General features: G+C 42.0%; 1 protein-coding gene across 4 annotated transcripts in view; it reads right to left on the reverse strand.

Annotated features, from left to right (window-relative positions):
- Positions 1-19,017: 19,017 nt before the first annotated feature.
- ABHD5 (abhydrolase domain containing 5, lysophosphatidic acid acyltransferase) overlaps positions 19,018-21,869 on the reverse strand; it is a 349,392-nt gene continuing 346,540 nt past the window's right edge. For 2 of the 4 annotated variants that reach the window (XM_069648832.1, XM_069648830.1), the window contains one exon: positions 19,018-19,426. In XM_069648832.1, the coding sequence (XP_069504933.1) occupies positions 19,337-19,426 (90 nt within the window). In that variant the 3' untranslated portion in view covers positions 19,018-19,336. The remainder of the gene's footprint in view (positions 19,427-21,869) is intronic. The other 2 variants (XM_069648834.1, XM_069648831.1) reach the window with 1 other exon arrangement.

The following is a 21,869-nucleotide window of genomic DNA, read 5'->3' on the forward strand; positions in this document are numbered from 1 at the left end:
AGCCTGAGAACCTTCACCTTCGACAATACCTGGATCAATACCTGGCGAATGGGTTTATTCGTCCTTCCAAGTCCCCTGCTTCTTCAGCTTTGTTCTTTGTTCCAAAAAAGGAAGGAGACCTTAGAACTTGTATCGATTATCGCTCCCTGAACCAGATCACCTTTAAGAATAGATATCCGTTACCTTTGATCCCTGAACTCCTGGACCAAGTCAGAAAAGCATGCATATATACAAAGCTGGATCTTAGAGGAGCTTACCACTTGGTACGAGTAAAAGAGGGCGATGAATGGAAGACTGCCTTCCGCACCAAGTATGGGCTATTTGAATATCAGGTCATGCCCTTCGGACTTTGCAATGCCCCGGCCGCCTTTCAATATTTTATGAACGATGTCCTCAGAGAGCTCATAGATGTGTGTGTTGTTGTTTACATTGACGACATCCTCGTTTATTCTTCATCAGAATCTGAACATCGGAAACACGTGAAAATGGTCCTCGAAAGATTGCGTCAACACAAACTTTTCGCTAAGTTGGAAAAAATGTGTTTTCAACGTGACTGAAGTTGAATTCTTGGGATTCATATTATCACCTGGCGGAGTACGTATGGATTCAAAGAAGGTCGATGCAGTTCTCAAATGGCCATCACCATCCTCCGTAAAAGGTGTGCAAAGCATGTTAGGCTTCGCTAACTTTTACCGCAGGTTTATCCCCGAATTCTCTCGAATAGTCCAGCCCATCACTGCCTTGTTAAAGAAAAACAAACGTTTTGAATGGTCTACCGAGGTGGAACAAGCTTTCCAGGATTTGAAGACTAAATTTATCTCTGCACCAATCTTAAAACACCCTCACCCCGAACTCCCCTACATCGTGGAAACTGATGCTTCAAGCCTTGCCATGGGGGCAGTTCTATCACAAAAGGACCCGGTAACCAATCAGTTGCATCCCGTGGCATTTTGGTCCCGCAAATTCTCGCCTCCTGAAATCAATTACACGATTACTGACAAGGAACTTCTGGCTATCAAGTCTGCCTTTAAGGCTTGGCGGCATTATCTGCTGGGGGCCCGACACACCGTTACTGTGATTACGGATCACCGAAACCTGCAATATTTGAAAACCGCAAAAGCCCAATCCTCTAGACAACTCCGTTGGGCATTATTCTTTGCCGAGTTTGACTTCATAATTACCTATCGACCTGGTACAAAGAACGGTAAAGCTGATGCCCTTTCTCGGATGGGAGTGGAAGAACACTTGATCAACCCTAAACCTGTACCAATCATTCCCGAACAAAGAATTCTGGGTGTAATCGCCACAGAATCCATAGAGGAAGTTAAGGATAAAGCCAGGCAACTTGTAACTCCAGCAGACATACAGAATTGGCATCTGCAGGGAAAGGACTTTGCAGTAAAGGACAACTTATTGTATTTCCAAGAACGATTATACCTACCCAGCACAGATTTACAGAAAAAAGTAATCTCCTGTTATCACGATTCTTTAATGGAAGGTCATCCCGGTATGGCCAAGACCTCAGAAAAGATCAAGCGCTACTTCTGGTGGCCGTCTTGGAAAAAAGATATTAGAGACTTTATAATGTCTTGTGGAGTATGCGCCCAAAACAAGAGTCAAAAGGAAAGACCAGCAGGCCTCTTACGCCCTATTGACATCCCACCTCGCCCTTGGCATACGCTTTCTATGGACTTCATCACCGATCTACCTCCATGCTCCGGATACAATACGATTCTAGTAATCGTGGACTTATTCTCCAAGATGGCGCATTTCATTCCGCTCAAAGGCTTGCCAACAGCAGCAACTCTGGCCCGAGAATTTCTCGAAAACATCGTCCGACTACACGGTTTTCCTTCGGTTCTAATTTCGGATCGAGGTAGTCAATTTATTTCTCATTTTTGGCGAAGTTGCTGTCGGTCGGCTCAAATTGATGTGAGACTATCGACTAGTCACCACCCTCAGACCGACGGACAAACCGAGAGGACCAATCAAACTCTGGAACAGTATTTACGCTGCATGCTGCAACAAACTGAAAAAACTTGGAAAGACATCCTTTGGATAGCCGAATATGCCTACAATAACTCTGTCCATTCGGGAACTGGGAAAACACCGTTTTTTCTTTTGTACGGCAGTCACCCTCGAACCTCGGAGTTGGATCCCCTCCAAGATCTTGAAACACCAGCAGTAGACTACCTGCATTCTACAATCACCCAAGCCTTTAAGGAAGCTGTTTCTCACCTTCAAAGGGCTAAAGAACAATACAAGAAAGGAGCAGATTAACATCGGAAGGAAGCCCCTCAATATCAGGTAGGGGACCAAGTCTGGTTATCCACCAAATATCTACCTCTAAAAGGGCCACGCACATTCAACCCAAGATACCTTGGTCCCTATTCCATCACTACCATAATAAACCCAGTAGCGGTCAAGTTGGACTTGCCCCCTCACATGAAGATACATCCGGTCTTCCACGTCTCTCTATTAAAACCCGTGCAACCTCAAACCCGACTAACTAAATCTCCAAAACCCATCCTAGTTGATGGAGAACTCGAGTTTGAAGTCAAAAGCATTCTGGACTCCAAGATCTCCAAATCTAAACTATTTTACCTAATTGACTGGAAAGGCTACGGCCCCCAAGAGAGATCCTGGGAACCTGCTGAATATGTCCACGCTCCTCGCCTAATCAAAAGATTTCACCGAACATTTCCTGACAAGCCAAAACCCCCGGAGAAGCCCGGTTTGGGAGGGGCCTTGAGGGGAGGTACTGTCATGATCTCTGCTTCCAAAAGGTCAGGGTTTTCCCAACTCCCTTGGAAGCAGATCCATAACCCAGGTTCCGAGGGCCAACCAGTCCCAATTGGGACCTTTTGGACCCAGTCCTGGCGCCAGTGGCACCAGGCTCATAAATGTGCCCAGTCCCAGCGCTGGAAGCGCCGGGCTCATGATGCTTGGGTGGACTTACCTGCAGCAGACCATGCTGCTTACTTGCCTGCCAGCTGAGCCTCTGATCCTCTTCTGTTTGGAACTACTTTTCCTGTTGGGTGGGGCAGGAGCCACTCCCTAGATTCAGAACACTGGAACTCTTCTGGAAAGCAGGAACTCTTTTCTTACCTAGGCGTGGCTGTGGAAGGAGACACCTAAGCACTACAGGAGGCTATTTAAACCACACCCGGTGGATGAATCTTGCTTTGCGTTATTCTGCATCCTCTGCAGCAGAACGCTCATCGTGTCTTCTGCATCGGATCCTGGGCCTAAGGAAAAAGGCTTACCATCCTGAATCCAGTCTTCAGCAACACCTATAAAGACAAGAAAGAACAGGTTAGCATTCCGGCATCTGAAAGACAAAGGCTTACCTACTCTTCGTGCGCTCCGGAGGTCTTCACACTGCATTCCGGCATCTAAAAGACAAAAGCTTACCGACTCTTCGCACGCTCCGGAGGCCTTCGGCGCTGCATCCTGCATCTGAAAGACAAAACAAGGTGCGTTTAAAGACATTGGGGAACTTTGATACTCACGTGCCATTACTCCTTTCCACATCAACCCCAGTGGGTATTCCGGCACCCTGCAGCCGCTCCGAACTCGTACCTGCAAAATAAAAGACAGTTAGAGCGCATCGTGAAGCAGGCAACAAGCGCTTACTTACGTGCTTCCAAGCGCTTCTATTCATCATACGGACTCCATCTTCAACTCACTTCAGCCCGTCATCCGCCATCGCCGGAACCTGCAAAACAAGAGACATCATTGCTAAAGACTTTAAAGACAATAGAATTACTCGAAACTTACCGTTCGTGCAGTAAACGACGGACAGCAGTCCTCTGAAGTCAAGAGGCCTGCGCTACCGATCCAGTGAAGAAACTGGTTACAGCACCCTGCCCCAAGGCAGATGGAGAGCTCGGCATTCACTTACCTAAGACATCTTACTCTTGAAGTCAGGCATACAGTGCACAGAGGTCCAGCCCAAAGAGCCAACCGGGTGCTACACATCACCTTTGAAGATACGGTAGTCGCCCAGTCAAGACCGGCGCCTCTGCGAGAATCAGGTGAGCGTTACATTAGGTACCACATTAATTCCGCAATTGAGGCCAGCTATCCAATCAAGGATTCTACCTTTGGAGTGTGAGGGGGTGTTGATATGCTGGGTAAAGCCTGCGTTAATAAGCAGGTTGTCAATCGTCAAGGCAGCCGTGCCGTTGGGGTCAGTAAGTCGCAGGTTAAAGTCATCTAGTACAATAATTTGGGAGTTGGTTTTAGTTTTGTCTGTCAGAATGTTAGAGAGGTCTTCAGCGAAGGAGGATAATGGCCCTGGGGGCCTGTAGAGTAGGTGGAATGAGATGGTGTGATTGGGGGTGAGGGCGAATTTGACTGTTAGGGCTTCCATAATTGAGATTTGATGAACAGTGGAAAGGCAGAAGTTGAGGGAGTTTGTGGATGATGGCAATGCCACCCCCTTTAGATTGGCTAGTATTGCGGTTATGTCTGATGATATTATAGCTTGATGGAATGGCTAACGAGAGTAGAGGTCCAGAGGCTGCGTGAAGCCAGGTTTCTGTGATGGCCATAAAGTCCAGGTCATGGGTAAGGATGAGGTCCGCCACCTCTGTGGCGTTGTCTGTGAGAGATCTAGCATTAATTAATGCCCCTTTGAAAGTGTTCGCAACGGGGTTAATGGGTTGGGATGCCGGTGTGTGTAAAAAGGAAGCAGTTCTGGTGATAGGTTGTGGGTGTTTATTTTGGTGGAGAGAAGTCAGCTGGTGGTAGGAGGCGTGAGTGAGTCTGGTGTCAAGTCTGGCGTTTCTCATGGCAAGTGAACATGGTTGGATAGGAATAGGTTTAGATGCAAAGTGTTGGATCCATAGGGCAGGGTTGTTGAGGTATGGATTGGTGTTGTGGGTAGACATAGGTATGGTTGTAGCGTTAAGGTAACGTGAGTGAGGTAACAGAGTCGTGATGCGTTTGCATGTGGGCACTAGGTGGATGGTAAAGTAGAGTGTACTAACAAAGGCTAGGGCAAATAATTTTTGGAAAGGAGAGTTGAGGGAGTGAAAGGCTGTTGGGGACTGGTGCATGGTGGCAAGATTCACCAGGGCTTGCAGGCAATTTCAATCATAAAGTGTGGAGGGCAGTATTGTATGGCAGTAAGTATGCCAAGCACTCATTTAAAGCGAGGTGGCTGAATATATAGTATCAGTGTAATGTGTCAAATGCTTTGGGGCATCGCTACTACTAAAATACATTTTGTGAGGGGTCAGTCAAGGTGCAAGTACAAGGACAAGCAGCTTGGTATGCTGATGGCATGACAGACAGACAGACAGACAGACAGACAGGCAGGCTGGTGCACTCGATGCAGGCAGTAGGGTACCAGCAGAGTGGCTGTAAAAGCCTGGCCGAGGTTAGCTGTTCACATAACATTGAGGGCATGTGAGGCGGTTCAGATGGCAATGCACTAACAGGCTAAATGTAGCTATAAATGGCAATCCAACTATCAAATAGCAATGTAGTAACAGGCTCAATGCAGCTATCAGATGGCAATGCACTAACAGGCTCAATGCAGCTATCAGATGGCAATGCACTAACAGGCTAAATGCTGCTATAAATGGTAATGCCCTAACAGGCTAAATGCCGCTATAAATGGCAATCCAACTATCAAATAGCAATGTAGTAACAGGCTCAATGCAGCTATCAGATGGCAATGCACTAACAGGCTAAATGCTGCTATCAAATGGTAATGCACTAACAGGCTAAATGCCGCTATTAAATGGCAATGCACTAACAGGCTCAATGCAGCTATCAGATGGCAATGCACTAACAGGCTAAATGCTGCTATAAATGGTAATGCACTAACAGGCTAAATGCCGCTATAAATGGCAATCCAACTATCAAATAGCAATGTAGTAACAGGCTCAATGCAGCTATCAGATGGCAATGCACTAACAGGCTAAATGCTGCTATCAAATGGTAATGCACTAACAGGCTAAATGCCGCTATTAAATGGCCATGCACTAACAGGCTAAACGCAGCTATAAATGGCAATACAACTATCAAATAGCAATGTAGTAACAGGCTAAATGCAGCTATCAGATGGCAATGCACTAACAGGCTAAATGCAGCTATCAAATGGCAATATAATGCATGTGCAACTGTTAAGGCAATACAATAGGTATAACTGATAGAAGGTGATGCAGCAAGTGGCTGGGTATAGCTAACATGTGGCAATACATAAACTTGAATGCAATTATCGAATGGTAGTACAGATGGGGGACAAGTGGTAGTTCGGTTACAGGCAGGAAGTACTCACATTTAGGGTTACCTGTGTGATGTAAAGTACTGCATCTGCTAAATTCTGGATGGAGCTCCAATGAAGCCTGGTGTACTGCGAGGGCAGGGTCCAATGCTCTAGACCTGGCCATTCTGGATAGGCTCAGGTCCTAGGTAGGCAGTGGCTCACTTGAAGGCAAGTAGGGCATTAGACAAATTGAATGGTGGCAGAGCTTAGTGCCCTGCTGCAGCCTGCAGCTCGATCAGGATCGGAGCCTTTTCTCAATGTCTTCTCTTGGAGGCCGGCTCTCGCCTGACGGTGTCCTGATTGGCCTCTTAGCAGGACAGGGAGCCAATCAGGGCGTGTTGAGGCAGCCTCAGAGGGATGAGGAGATGGAGGCACAAGGGGCGGCCATCTTGGAGTGGCCAAAAGCCTTGTGCTTTTCAAATGTGGAAAATGGCATCTGGTGGCTGCAAAGGAAGGCAGGTCCTTTGTTTGGGCTGGTAGCTGGGTGAAATCATGCCAGCTTCTGCGTCGCGGTCGTAAATAAACTATGATGCCGATTTCGGCAATTTTTGTGATCGCTCGCGCTGGGCAGGGGGCTGGTTGAGTAAGTGGCCCTCTCTTCCCTGCATAAGTCGGCAGGGTGGGGTGAAGAGGGTTGATCCTGGATGCAGGAGATCCGGCCCAGAGCTTCTGCTCTGGTGATGACGACCTGCAGCTGGAGGCTCAGTCAGGATCTGGCATTGAACAAAAATGACTTCGAATTTAATGGTCAATTTTACCTCCAGACCAAAGGAACAGCGATGGGGGCAGCGTTCGCCCCGAGCTTAGCGATCCTTTTATGTCTAACTTTGAATCACAGAATATCTTATCCATCACTAACCCCTATCAAAACTGTATAACAAATTGGAAGCGTTATATAGACAATATCATTTTTATTTGGGAAGGATCAGATTCAGACCTGGAACTATTCTTAATTTGGCTAAACAACATTAACAAGAATATCCAGTTTACAATAGAATTCAGCATGAAAGAGATTGCATTTTTAGACCTTGTAATCAAAGATGAATGAGGCAAACTCAAATGTTCTCTGTACCGTAAGACCAGTGCACGCAATACCTTGCGGCACTATTCGAGCAATCACCCACGTCACCTCTGTGACAATTTGCCATACGGGCAGTTTCTTTGCATTAGGAGAAACTGCTCCAATCTAAGCGATTTTTTTATGAACAGACAATTTGGGTGCTCGACTTATTGAGAGAGGGTACCCCAAAAGACTCATCAATAAGGCAAAGAAAAGAGCACGCTTCACTGACAGGGATATATTACAATCCCCTGATGCGGTACCGAATTCATCCTCAGAAACCAAAAAAGAAAAAATGACTTATCACACTCATGGACCGCAAACTTTTCAGATTAAGAAATTAATTTCGAAATACTGGCCCATTGTTAAATTAAGCCTTCCCGACACTCCAATGCCTAGGTTTGCCTTAAAAAGGGCTAAAAGCATTAGAGAGAAACTGGTACACTCTAACTTTAAGAAGGATTCACCAAGAATGGGCCTATGGGACCTAAGGACTACAGTAGGCCATTTTCCGTGCGGATCTTAAGCGGTTTGCCAGTTCATCAAAAAATTGAAAGTTTAAAATTGGTGCAAAAACATGGACACTTTCTTCTCTCACCAACTGTAAAACTAAACAAGTGGTGTACTAAATTGAGTGCCCCTGTGGGCTCTGTTACGTTGGACAAACTACTCGTCCCGCTCATAATAGAATTTGAGAGCACCGCTCCAGAATCAGGTGTAAAATGGAATCTGCACCCCTTGTGAACAATTACACCAAATTACACCATATGTCCAATGATATCCACTGGTGGATTCTCGAGGTTGTAAAAAGTTCCATAAATGTCTCCCGCTGTCCTTTTACAGAAGGAGGCGAGATGGATTTATCTACTATCCACTCATACCAACGGGCTCAAGAGGAATTTTTCCCATTATCCTAAAGCTTTCCATCTCTTGCTCCTTGGACTCCAGTCAGTTTTGATCTCTCAGACACCTCTTTCTAATCGCTGACTCCAACTAAACATTTTACACAGTTGGTGCTACATGTCTAGGTTATTGCAGTCTGCCAACACACTTATTGCCCCCAATTCTCAAAAATCTGTTCACGCAAGTCGAATTAGGGTGGGGTTGTCTTTTTTTCACTTTCAAATAGACAGCACACAAGATTCTCTAACATTCGCTCTCTGAGATCAATGCTAATCATCACTGTTTAACTTGTGTCCTCCGACTCACATCCTCTAAAAATACAACCCGAATTGGGTGTGATTTGTCTTTTTCCACTTTCAAATAGACAGCACATAAGCTTCCCTACCCCTTACCTTTTATTTGTGCCCTCCGACTCACATTCTTAAAAATGCTTTCAGATTTTGCAACTCGCACTACCAGACTTGTGCAAAAGTTTATGCATTTAATATTTCAAATAAACTTCTCCGCAAACGCCCCATTCCCGCTCGCACTTATGTAAATACATTTCACCTTTGATATTCGCTCTGCCCCTGGAACATTCCACCATGACATAGCTCCCGATTATGTGATATGGAAATGAAACAGGTGATTAAGTAAGCGTGATTAAGCAGCTGCCTCGTAACAGATTCTGCACTCACGGAGGACTTCTCTACTTCATTACATAATTGCTAGGCAACAGTCACTGCTGCAGTGAAACGGCACGTATGCACGAAGGGGTCTGGCTGCCCTTACCCAATCGGGATGCGGACGTCCAGAGGCACGTCTTTTCTAACCCAATCAGTGCGAATAGCATCGAGTCCTAACGTGAACATCCCAGAGGCACACCCTTCCTTTCTTTCGGTGTGCAGGCAACTCGCTGCAGCCTTCTCTCCAAGTTCCCACGCTGATCCCGGTTACATAAACAACCTATGAAGTGCTTTTTCGAAACCGCAGTAAGATAGCAATTTTGAGGCACATTTTTTATTTATTCACAATTCTTAACTCTAGGTGCACTTTGCCCGTGTTTTATTGTCTTTGACAGACGGCTCCATGAAAGAAATTTCAGAGACATGAGGCCATCCACCCGCCGTCTTTTACCATTTCCTGCACCTGAATTCAAGGGAAAGTGGAAGGCTTTTTACTTATCAGAAAGCACAACACCATAACTACTTGGATCTTTCAGCATGAACCCAGGTAGGCGCACAGCACATGAAACAACAAATAATCCATTTTGTCAACATCGGAAAACATTGTCTAGTCACACCACAAACTATGACTCGCTAGTTGCCACTGACACATGTATGACATTAATTTAAGGTTTGGGAACGCTGACTCAGAATAGGAACTCAACAGCTTCATGACTCACCACAGGGCACTGCTACCTGTGAAAACTTTTCTGTGCAATCCGGTGTAGCCTCCATTTACCTGTGACTAATCCATCACTCTCCATTAACACGGACTGCATTTTTCTAGAAAACCACAACCAGGTATTTTGACTATGATTCACTATTCAGTCATACAACTTTTGTATTTCTTTATTTTTTACTTTCCGGCCAGACACTAATCTTAACATGCAGCGCCTAGAACTTCATATGTTTTTTGTAAACCTTGCTTCTCTGACTCCGTTTTCAACTGCACTATGACACAGGTTTTAATTGCCTTCTGTCTACAGAGGTTGTTTTCCTGTCTGACCCCTCCATGCCGGTGCAGCTCCATTGAGGTTAACCTCGGCCTATTTTCGCAATGTTCTGGCCCGGTTATCTCGGTAAGCACCTCATTTGGGAGCCTGAATTATGTTAGTCTAAATTATTTGCTAGTTGCTACATGGCCTAACTTACTCTGAAAGCAATCTTGACAGAACTAAACAAAATTTGTATGTCTGCTTCCCCACAGGTTCCAGTTGTCTTTCGCCCTGAGGAAGGCAATTTTTTGATTTATTTGCCTGACAGATGGCTCAATTGCCGAAACGTGTCCCAGATGTCCATCTAAATTTGTTTATTATTCTTTGAAAACAATTTCACAAGTGGCACTCACACGTAGGCAGACCTGTTTAGAATTAATCACCCTTTTTTCCTTTTCTCAAAATTCAAAAAATCAGAGTATTGGCTGAGCACAAGTTAGCACCTTGAGTAGGTGCCTCCACAATTTATGTTGTTCCTTTATTGCATTTTGGCTAGGTGCATAAAGTGTTTTTTTTTTACCTTGTTTTCACTTTCAAATGATAGTGTTTGACTTATTGTCCTGATGTTTTATTGTTCTACTGTCCAACTCTAAACCCGATCAACAATTGCAAGATTGCCTGAACATTAAGATTGCCTGAGTACCGTGATTTGTGTTCACGATATTTCTCTTGTTTCTTTTTCATTTATTTATTATATTTCTTGTTTAAAACATTGCACTTTGAAACACAACACTCATGGAAATAAATTTTGACTTTTTATCATGAGACAATCTCGATTGCTTTCAGAATCTGATACAGCCACAAATTTGTTTGTGAAGTGATATCGTAAAAGATATACTCAATATCGTTACTGTTTAAAAACAATTTGTAATCAAATCTCCAGCAGTTTGGACCTTATTGTTAATGCCTGGCGATCCTCTTCCCACATCCCAAACTCTACCCACTCCTGGTACTTTCCTTACCTTTTTCAACATCAGTCTTGATACTTCTACTTTTCCTTCTGCCTTCTAACATCCAATCATCATTCCCATCCTGAAGAAACCCACTGCAAATCCCCCTTCTTGTATCAAACTTCCGCCCCATCTCTCTTGCCCTCAAGCTCCTTGAACGCCTTGTCTACTCCCAACTCTCAACACAAGTCTCTAATCTATTTCTTCTCCCTCCTACTCAATCTGGTTCCGTTCCCGCCACTCCACTGAAACAGCTTTTACCTCCATTCTTAACTCCCTCCTCGCAGCAAGCTACTCTAAACACACTTCTGTCCTTATTCTTCTCAACCTATCTGCTGCCTTTGACAAAGTAGATCATTCTTTACTACTATACTCCTCCTTTGGCTTCTGTGGTTCTGTTCTTGACTGGTTCACATCCTATCTGTCTAACCGTACCATAGCCATTTCTTAGGGCAGCAGCACCACCCCTTCATTTCCTCTCACCCACAACGTCCCCCAAGGCTCCGTTCTTGGCCCTTTTCTTTTCTCTTTGTACACCTCCCAACTTGCTCCTATCATCTCATCCTTTGGTGTCTCACACCACTTCTACGCTGACAACACTTCGCTTTTTCTTTATTTCTCATCCTTCACCCCCGACATCTGTCTCAAACTCTCATCCTGCCTTACGGCCATCAAATCCTGGATGACCACCCACTTTCTTACCCTGAACACTGGGAAAACATAAGTTCTATTTTTTCCCCTGCTAATGTCCTCTCACCTTCATCTTCTCCTCCTTCCATTTTCCTTCCTCCCTCCCATCTCCCCTTCTGCCCGCAATCTTGGTCTCTACTTTGACACTAATCTTTCCCTTGCTCACCACATCTTACTTCCTGTGCCTGTCGATTCCATCTTTACAATATACACAAAATTCGCCCTTTTCTTACTTTCCACGCCAGAAAACTTCTAGATTCTTCCTTAATCTTCTCATGTAAAGATAGAAAACACAGAGATCAATGGATTTGCGCCAAGTTTGGATTTATTTTTGAGATAGCTACTTTGAAAGAGTTAATCTTAGAAACCTTCTATTTCTATTCATAAAAGTAGTGCTGTCCTTTGCTCAATTAGAGTTGTAAGCTGAAGCTTCTATTTACTTTGATAGAAGATATGAATGCCTTTTATCCAATAAGGTTTGTTGGAAAATATGCATCAAAATAAAATAAGCTGTCCTTGATCCTTCTATTGATTTCGACAGGTTTTTCTTTTCTTTTAATCAAATGAAATTCCCCTTCAATTGGGGTTAGTTCAATTCTCTAGTTCAAAGTCCTCAACACGTGTTTCCCTGCTGAATTATACAGCGGTTCTTCAGGAGGAATAACAAAGTTTGTTGTTGAGTTCTATAAAAAGCAAAGCAAAAGTAAACTACTATTAATGCTTTTGTGCTAGTAGATTAAAATTGATTGACAGCCTTTACTCATGGACAATAGTTGTAAAAATGAAAAAGGTCTGTGTGCGGCATTTTCGTCTGTATAATAGTTTGGGCTCTAGAAAATACAGTCCCAACGTAATAGTTGCCGGACGGAATGATTGGTTGTAAACCGACAAAAAAAATGAGTGTTCCGTTTTATAGTCTATAGCTATTTGGAACATTTAGTAAGGTCAGCAGTTTTGGTTAAGGATAAGCTAAATACTTGTGATGACAAAAGGATTGCTTACCAGCTCTGATTTAGCTTCTTAAATTATTGCGGTGTCTCTGTATGTTTTCTTGCTCTGCTCGGCATGATAACTCGAGTAGTGATTAAAGATGGCCGCCATGTATATAATTGCGTGCTGACGCGGTAACGTGATATTGACGTGTTAACATTATCGCGTGTCAGCCATACTGGATTGGGCAAATTGCAATCAGTGCATCTTTGTCTAGATTTAGTTGTAAAGCGGTGTTTACGCATATTATTAAAAAATGCTTCCAGAAAGTGAGTTTTATGCTGCGTATTTTGCAAAGTTATAAATATTTGCACATAGTGCGAGATATTTGGGATAGTCATTGGCTAAATATATAAACGTCCATGAATGAAGGATGCCAATTAAATATACAATTATTACAGTGCTATGGGAGGCAGAAAGATATGAGAACAAGTAAAGCGTACGCATTCAAAATCGGTTAGCATTTGGGTTGCCAGAAATTTAACTTTCATACTTTTATGAATGGAAAAAAAAGAGGGGGATCTTAGATAAATTTGCAGATATCCTTAAAACATCAGTATTATGCAACTGTTTGTGGTTCTTAATTAGCCTACAGTAGATTTGTCAACTCTGTGTCTACGTTCAGGCCAGTATTGCAGCAGTCTAGAAGACAAATCAATTTTGCCTCTCGTATTCTTAACATTTTTGCAATGTTGCCGCCTCGTGGTGGTAGCGAGAGTTTCTCAATGCCAAACATTTTTATATTTTCCTTTGATATTCCTTGGTGATTTTTCTGGGCATGGAACCCTAATGGAAATTTGATATCTTCCTGTTTAATATTTTGTATATGTTCTTGGATGCGAAGTTTCAGTGGTCTTGTGGTACTTCTTATGTATAGTTTTTGACAGATGCATTGGATTGCGTACACGTTTCTTGAATTGCAATTGATAAAGTCCAAAATGGGTCTGGTAGTGCCATTTGGTAGTAAAAATAATTTGTTGCCGTTGATAAAATGACAGATGGAGCATGTTCCATATCTGTAGTTTCCCTTTAATTTAGGAAGGTTCCAAAGTTGTGAAAGGCCTGGTTCCTTATTATCACATTGAAAGTGTGAATGACTGAGTGGGTCTTTGCGATTTCTTGCTTTGCAAAAAGTAAGGTTTACTGAATTGTCTAGGTGGGGAATGAGGTCATCACCAGATAGAAGAATGTGCCAACTTTTTGTTAGAATGTTTTTCACAGTTTTGATGTTGGAGCTGTAATCTGTGATGAATTGTATTGTAAATTGATCTTGTGTCGCATTGTGTGTGGATTTAGTTGTAAGTAGTTCTGTCCTAGGTCTCAATTGTGTTTTGTGATACGTCCTGATTAAATGATGTTTGGAGTATCCTCTTACATTTTTCAATTGAAATTTTGGCATGTTTGTCAAATTCTTCTGATTCAGTACAATTTCTTTTAATGCGCAGTAGTTCTCCAAATGGGATGTTCTGGACAACATGAACCAGATGGTTGCTAGTAGCATGTAAGATTGAATTTACTGCAGTAGGTTTGTCAAGTAAAGTGGTATGAATAGTATTGTTTTTGATATAAAGTTGCATATCCAAAAAATTGATAGACAATGTACTCTCAGTAATTGTGAATTTAAGGTTGTAGTCATTTTGGTTAAGGTAGATGAAGTATTCTTCGATTTGTTGTTTATGGCATCTCCAGAAGATAAGTATATCGTCGATGTACCTCCCCCAATATATAATCCTGTTTTCTGTTGTGAAAGTTTTGTGTCTTCATGCATATTCGAGTTCTAGATGTACTACGTATAGATTGGCATAGGGTGGGGTATATTTGGCCCCCATTGTTGATTTTGTCCATAGATCTGTTTGCCAAAGGTAAAGATATTGTTTTGAAGCGTGAAATGCAGCATTTCCAATAGCATATCATGGTGTTGTAAAAAGGATACAGACCTTGTTTTCAGAAAGTTTTGGGTGGTCTCCAGACCTGTGTGGTGTAGAATGCTGGTATATAAAGATGTAACATCAAGTGTCACTAATCTAAATTCATCTTCCCAAGTGACTGTTTCAAGTTGTTTGATGACATGAGTCGTATCTTTGATATAGGATGCCAGACCAGTGACGAGTGGTTGTAAGTGGGTATCAATGAATTGTGAAATGCATTCCATAAGTGAGCCTATACTATTGATAATCTGTCTGCCGGAGGGAAAATAAAGGTTTATGAATTTTTGGTATAAAGTATATGGTCCCTAGAATTGGATATGGGTTATAAAGATAGTCATGTTCATCCTCCGATAGAAGGCCTTTTTCCAACCAGTAATCTGTCATTGATTTCCATTCTTTGACTAACGTTTTTAGTGGGTTGGCTAATAGTTTTTCATAACATCCTGAATGTTGGAGAGGAGCGTTGGCTGATTCTAGATAATCTATGATTTTCATCAAGACAATGTTTGCTTCCCTCCTTAATCTTCTCTCGACTTTTCTATTACTCTGTTCTCTTCTTTGGTCTTCCTTCCTCACGTCTAGCTCCTTTTAAATCAATCTTTCTTCCATCCATTCTCTGTCTTCTTTCCCATTGGGACTCAATCTCTTCATCCCTTACCTCTTTTCACTCTCAACTCAAGTACAACTTCCTTTGTCTTGTCTTCAAATCTCTCTACAGTGTCACCCCTACCTATCTTACATCTCTCCTCTCCTTCTACTCTCCCGCTCACTCTCTTGGCTCTGCTGATCACTTTACTGTCCCACGCACCCTTTCTGCACAATCCCGTTTTCAATCCTTCCAACTTCTTGCTCCTCTTCACTGGAGCCTTCTCCCTCTCTTACTTCGTTCCATGACTTCCTATTCCTCCTTCCGCTCTTCTTTAAAAATGCACCTACTTCAGTCGTCTGTTTGATCGTTAATGGCCGATTCAGAGCATCGACATACACAGCTTATTTTATGACTAACTGTTCTTTGTAACTTGTTCTTTGTTAAGGACTGATTCTGAACATCGTTTTACATTGCTTATTTTATGTATTGCATATTGTTCTCTGTAAAAAACTTGGGTTGAAAGCACTATATAAAACTCAATAAATACAAATACACTATTAGTGAGGGCGAAAGAAGATTTATCATTTTTTGATCCCTAAAACTTTCGAATGTATACATAATTTCTATACACAATAAATAGCTATGATATGGCATTTATAACACGCCTATACACAAGTGTTTCAAGGCACGACGAAGCAAGTGAGGGCAGAGGTAGGACAGAGAAAACAATAACTAGAAATGTGGTCAGCAAGTGGCAGGTGCAAGGGTAAGTACAGACAGCAGGTGGCCAAAGTGCAGGTAGGGGGACTGTAGGGGTTACAGATACAGACCCAAGTGCAAGGGTTGCCAGGAGGCAGTGCGGGTGTGCAACTGGGCGAGCAAGGACCTGGGCTCAAAATCAGCAGGGCAGCCAGGTGACTGGTGCAGTATCAGACAGAAAATCAGAGGGCAGAGGAAAAGAGAAGGCAGAAGCAAAGAGGAAGGCCTTGAGGTGCTTCCGGAACCTGAGATTGTTCTCCTCAAGTTTCAGAGAGGCAAAGAGGCTGTTCAAGAGGGAGGCCCCAGCCAAAGAAAGATCTACCACCAACTCGTTGCTTGGAGAAGCGACTGACCCTGAGGGAGTTGGAGGAGCAAAGAGCTTGATTAGGAAGGTATTCACAAAGAGAGAGTTGGAGGTATTAAGGCCCCAGAAGGCCTTGTGGACAATGCAGAGGGTATTGAACTTAATCCTCAAAGCCACTAGGAGCCAATGCAGATATTTCAGTGCTGGAGAGATATGATCCCTGAGCTTGAGGCCAAAGGCAAGTCTCACAGTCCTGTTCTGGATGAGTTGCAGAGGGCAGACAGTAGAAGCAGGCAGATTTAGAAAGAGGCTGTTGCAGTAGTCCAGCCTAGCGAAACCAGAGCTCTGGAGACAGTGAGCTTCTGGGAGAAGGAGAGGAAAGGAAGAATACCTCTGAGGAAGTGCAGTTGGTATTTTGAGTTCTTAGAGAGGTCCGAGATTTGAGGGGAAAAGGAGAGTGTGTGGAGTCGAAGATGACCCCGAGGTTCTTAGCCTCACAGTAGGAGCAGGAAGAGGGCCAAGGGAAGCCAGCCGGAGAGTGACAGGGAAGGAGGGTGTAGCTGTGCAGAGGAGGAGAATCTCCGTCTTACTGGCATTAAGGCAGAGATCACAAACTAGTGTACCATTCAAATTACATAATTTAATGATCAGGAATGAAATAAGAAAAATATATCTTTGTCCATTTAAGAAAAGGGTAAGACAATAACTCAAATGCAACAATTACATGTTATGGACAAACCTTAAACAATCTACCTAGGTTAAAAATAAAAAATCAAATAGGCATATAGCTTACATTTTTGTCAAAGCATTTCCTTGAACGTGACAAAATACTTTGCATATTTAAGAAAGCCCCTTAAGAAATGCAAAGTTAATACTGAGTAAAAGAGTATGATTTTAGGATATATTCTACAGAACATCTTTTTTTTTTCTCCAGATCTCTGATATTATCCACAAATTACGCATGCTCCTACCGAGCTTTATGCAATAATGGCACTAGCTTCCACGACTATATGTGCAAAGAACTACACTTTCTTGCACTTACGGGGATCCTTAGTCATATGGGGTACTTTATATGGGAATATAAAATGGGGCAAACAATTTAGCCACAAATAGTTACTAGATACCAGTCTCATGGAAACTGTTCATCAGGAAATAAAGTGGTCTGCATGGCTTTACAGTGTTAGGTTTGGAGATAACGCACTCAAGCCACCAGTTTAAAACTCCCTTAAATGAACTCAAGTCATCAGATTCTTAACGTTCCTTGGAGGAAGACTTCAACATTTGCTGGAAAAGCTGGAATTATGCTGACTGGAAATAAACTGCTGGAACAGTTGTGCTTGGAAAACTGTGAAATACACCTTTGGTCTAAGGAGCTGAAGAAAGTGGGTACTTGAGTGAAATGTATTGCCCTTTTAAGACAGCCCTTGTGTGATGATGCCCTCTGCAGTCAGTTTTCATAGCCAGCTGGCCAGGACCTACATTTGTGATTTTCAGGCCAGATGCAAGGAGTTTCCAGTGCTTTAGAGTAGATGGTCTTTCAATAATAAGCAATTACAGGCCATGTATGGCTGTAGAGTTGAAAACCACACAACTCGGCTTGAACATCCATTTCTGAGAAGATGAAGCTTTCCTGTTCAAATATTTACTATGGCATTATTCTATTAATGCAAAAACAGATTGGGCAGCTTTGTCTGTTACGATGCACATGGTTTTTGTGTGATGCCTTAACATAGTATTACTAGACTATGCTAGCCCACTTCGCATTCAGGTAGAACATTTTCCATCATCAGGAATAACCTGTTTCACATATGGAATCACATCATACTGCTTTAGAGGAAGAATAAACATAAAAACACACTTTTATACAAAGTGTTAAAATAGGACTGTGGGGTTAGACACTCCGCGCTGTCAACAAACATGCAATATTAGTTAAGTAGGAGTGCAGTTACAAGGGGAAAACTGAAGCAAAGCTTGGTCTCAAATGGGCAAATTTGCATGATTCACGTAATAAGCATGAGACAAAGTATACGTTGAACTACCCCAACTTTTAAAGCTATTGATCAGTGCAAACAGGTTTGGCATTTATCAAGCCCTAACCCGACTCTTGCCGATTTGCATATGTGCATGGACTGAGTTATGTTTTTTAACTGCACGTTGTTCTCATTGTCAAGTACTCTTCCAAAATGTCGTCTCAACTCCCTGAAATGGACACACATTACAAGCGCTAGAATTCACTTGACTGGGGAAATTATTAAACATACTGCAGCTCAACAATGGTAGTTCAGGTTAAATACCTTCTCATCAATGCATTGTGAAACAAAACAATGGACTGGTAAGATGAGAAAAATGTTCCTGTGAATTCTAAGTAATCCACACGATAAAACAAAAATAGAACATTGATAGCATGGCCATGGTACTTGAAACTGTTATGGGTTTACCATCCACCTTCTTATATTAACTTTCCATCTTTCCTGGAAGCCTAAAAGCAGCATTTTTTAGTAAGATTGTATATTGTGCTGATTAACGTATTTACAAATGCAAATAAATTAGAGCTAAAGCTAGCCTGCTCAAAACTCTCTTTCACATTAGTACTATGATGTACATGGGTTAATGGCAACATAAAAGATTTTTGAACCCTTTCTTTCATAAAATAGGACTTCGCTATCTTTAGAATGCATGCTGATTGTATGCACATGCAGCAAAAACAATATACTAGCATATATATCTGCAAGAAAAATATATATTAATATAGAAGTTGAGAATAGACTTTTTCAGTGAATGTCTAGAGTAAACACAGCATAAAGTGCAACGGATGAATGTTGCAGAGTTACTTATAATTTAAGAAAATCTTCCAGTTTAAAAATATTAGCAATATCTATTTACATATTTATTAAATGAGGAGTTCTTTTTGAGCAAAGAATATAAATATAAAGATGAAATCTGTAAGCAAGAAGTGTAAAAATGGTGCAATGCTACGGCTAAAATCGTTCCAAACAAAAGGCACTTTCCGGTACAATTGTGCAAGATACTTCTTGGAGGAAGCAACGAGTGTGCAAATTGGAGAAGATTTTTTGAAGCCCCTTCTTCAATGTTCGTTTGCATGAGGTTCCCTTTTGAGCTGCAGAGTGCCAGCACAGCTGCAGAAAGAGAATCGCAAGAGGTTTTATTTGTATAAAAACACCAGTCAGTCCACGGAATCACAGATCTCCTTCACTTTCTGATTAAAATCTTCTGGTTGGTCGGCATACACATAATGGCCTGCACCACGAATTGCCTAAAGGTAAAGAGAAAAAAATTCAAAGAATTACCACAAACAAATCAAGAACACTACGTTAAAAATAAATTGCTGACATAAACCTGTTTCCGAGAATTCACAAAATCAGAATCATATTGCCCATCACCATGCCCGCCATAGCCAAGGATTTTAACATTGTTTTATTTCACATAAAAGCCAGTCCACTTTTTTGCCTTTTTAATGTCCATTTTCTTTTTTTGAGTGAGCCTACGCCCTATCCTTTGCAGAAAATTCAAAGACTTTTGCACTATTCTGCTCTAGCAAACTTTGGGGCATTGGGGTCGCCAAAAGACCATGTGGCAATCTACGCAAGGTAACACCGGAGAATGACCAGAACATTTAAGTGTGTATTTTACAACATTGGATAGCTTTCAAAGAATCAAACTGCTTGTGGTGGTAGGTTTTCACTTTCATGTTGCGTTTCACTGATATCTTGTAGAGGCATGTTAGTCAAAAATACAGATGCAATTGTCTTTACCCTTGTTGAATGGTCACTTTGCCAGGGTGTGGTCAATTTGCTTTGAGAGAACAGTACCTGATGCGCTAAGGCAGGCAGCTGCAACCTTTCGGTCTCCAGATGTTTTGGTCTACACCTCCCATTACCCTAGCCAGCCGTAGGTAATGCTGAGAAATCATAAGGGTCTTAGTGCAGGGGTCTGCATCCTGCAGCTCTCTAGATGTTTTAGACTAAGGTAACTGCACTTGTTGTAGGTTGCTTTACAAACCTTTTAGCAATGCCCCGTTATCGACTGAAAAGATCGTCCAGGATTGTGAAAACGTCAGTCCAATCAATGTAGTACTACAAAGCCCACATGACATTTTAGGCATGCCAAGATTTCAGTTTTCTAAAAGAATTAAACTGCCTAGCAAAGAAAGGCTGAATTATTTGGAAATCAGAAACAATGTTAGCAATTCATTAAGGAGCCAAGTAAGAAAGTATTGAGTGGATGAGAGCATCTCATACTCACGTTCCCGAACAACTTCACAGAAACTAAAAATGCTAACTTCCTTGTGAGGTGCTTTAGCTCACAGTTGGACCACTGACTTACGTAGCTTCTTAAACACAGTATTCACCTACCATTAAGGTGTTGCTAACCTCACAGGTTGAGAAATCTCTAATATTCATCTCAATATCTCCTTAATCAGAGGGACTGTAAATAAGGGATGATCGATCTGCATTTCCTTTGGTAATTCTGCATGTTGACTTAAACAGAGGAGTGTCCCAGCTTTGGATTCACTAGTGCAAACAGATAAGATGTATGGTGCGATTTGATGAACATTTCGAGAAAGCCTAGGATTCCCATCTGTCTCATGCTTTGTGGGCCAACAAGTTGCATCTCACAGTTGCAAAAGTATGTGTCCAGTCGAGCCAAGGACCGGCAAAAGCACAAAAAGGCATCCATACAAAAGTGCAAGCAGTTCAAACAGATTTACCCTCTGGGTCTACATGTCCTAAGACCAAAATCTGAAATTTTGAATTGATTACCACGATTAACAGGTCTCCAGGAGGAGTTCCTCAGATATCAAAACATCTTGCTTGTCATATACAGTTCTAAATCCATTCATCAGGCTCACCATTGCAGTGGTCTCATACGCTTATATGTAGACTTTAATTCAGGACTAGGCAAATGAAGTAATAATTCCAAATAGTCCTATCCAGATTGTCCAGTTGGATATCTCGGTGATCGGGGGGAATCACTCGGCTTGGGAACAAGAGGATACTGTGAAAAACTGGTTCCATCCCCAGGTCTGGCGATTAGGAGCTGAAAAAGTCTACTGTTAGTTATTAGAATAAGCACTTTTTGTGAGTATCTACTTGTAATCCTGAAAGAGGTTAGACTACTGAGTGGCTGTGTGAAATTTCAGTATACACATGCAACTCCCTCTATGTGTCGATCGCAAGTCACAAGCATTTTTTACAAACACTTTGGGTATGGATTTTATTTCAAATGGTTAAACCTTGAACTGGTAATCCTTTCACCTACATGGAGTCACACATTACTTGTGCATATAGGAATGATCAAAGTTACTTACCGGTCATGATATTTCTGCAAAATTATCTGTTTTTTGCGTTGTATACAGTGCTAAGTCAATCTAATGGTTGTACTAGAGTACTACATTTAAAGCTCCTGGTTTTATAGTATTTATTTTTTTCTACCTTTAAGTCTGAATATATCAATATTTATTTTCTTATCATTTTATCTGTATACATTATAAATCAAAAAACCAATAATGTGGTTTACATCCGATCTTAAGGACTAGCAACAAAAAGATTATAGACTAAAAGAAACAAGTGGAGGCAGGAACAAGTTACTTACCTATAACTATTGTTCTCCAGTATGGGTCTGGCATGGATTCACATACTCATGAATATTCCTCGTGAGGCCGGGAATCCTCAGAAAAAGAAAAAAACCGTTTCACT

This window comes from Ambystoma mexicanum, chromosome 2q (genome assembly GCF_040938575.1).
Source record: "Ambystoma mexicanum isolate Mex_15411 chromosome 2q, UKY_AmexF1_1, whole genome shotgun sequence".
NCBI classification, from domain to species: domain Eukaryota; kingdom Metazoa; phylum Chordata; class Amphibia; order Caudata; family Ambystomatidae; genus Ambystoma; species Ambystoma mexicanum.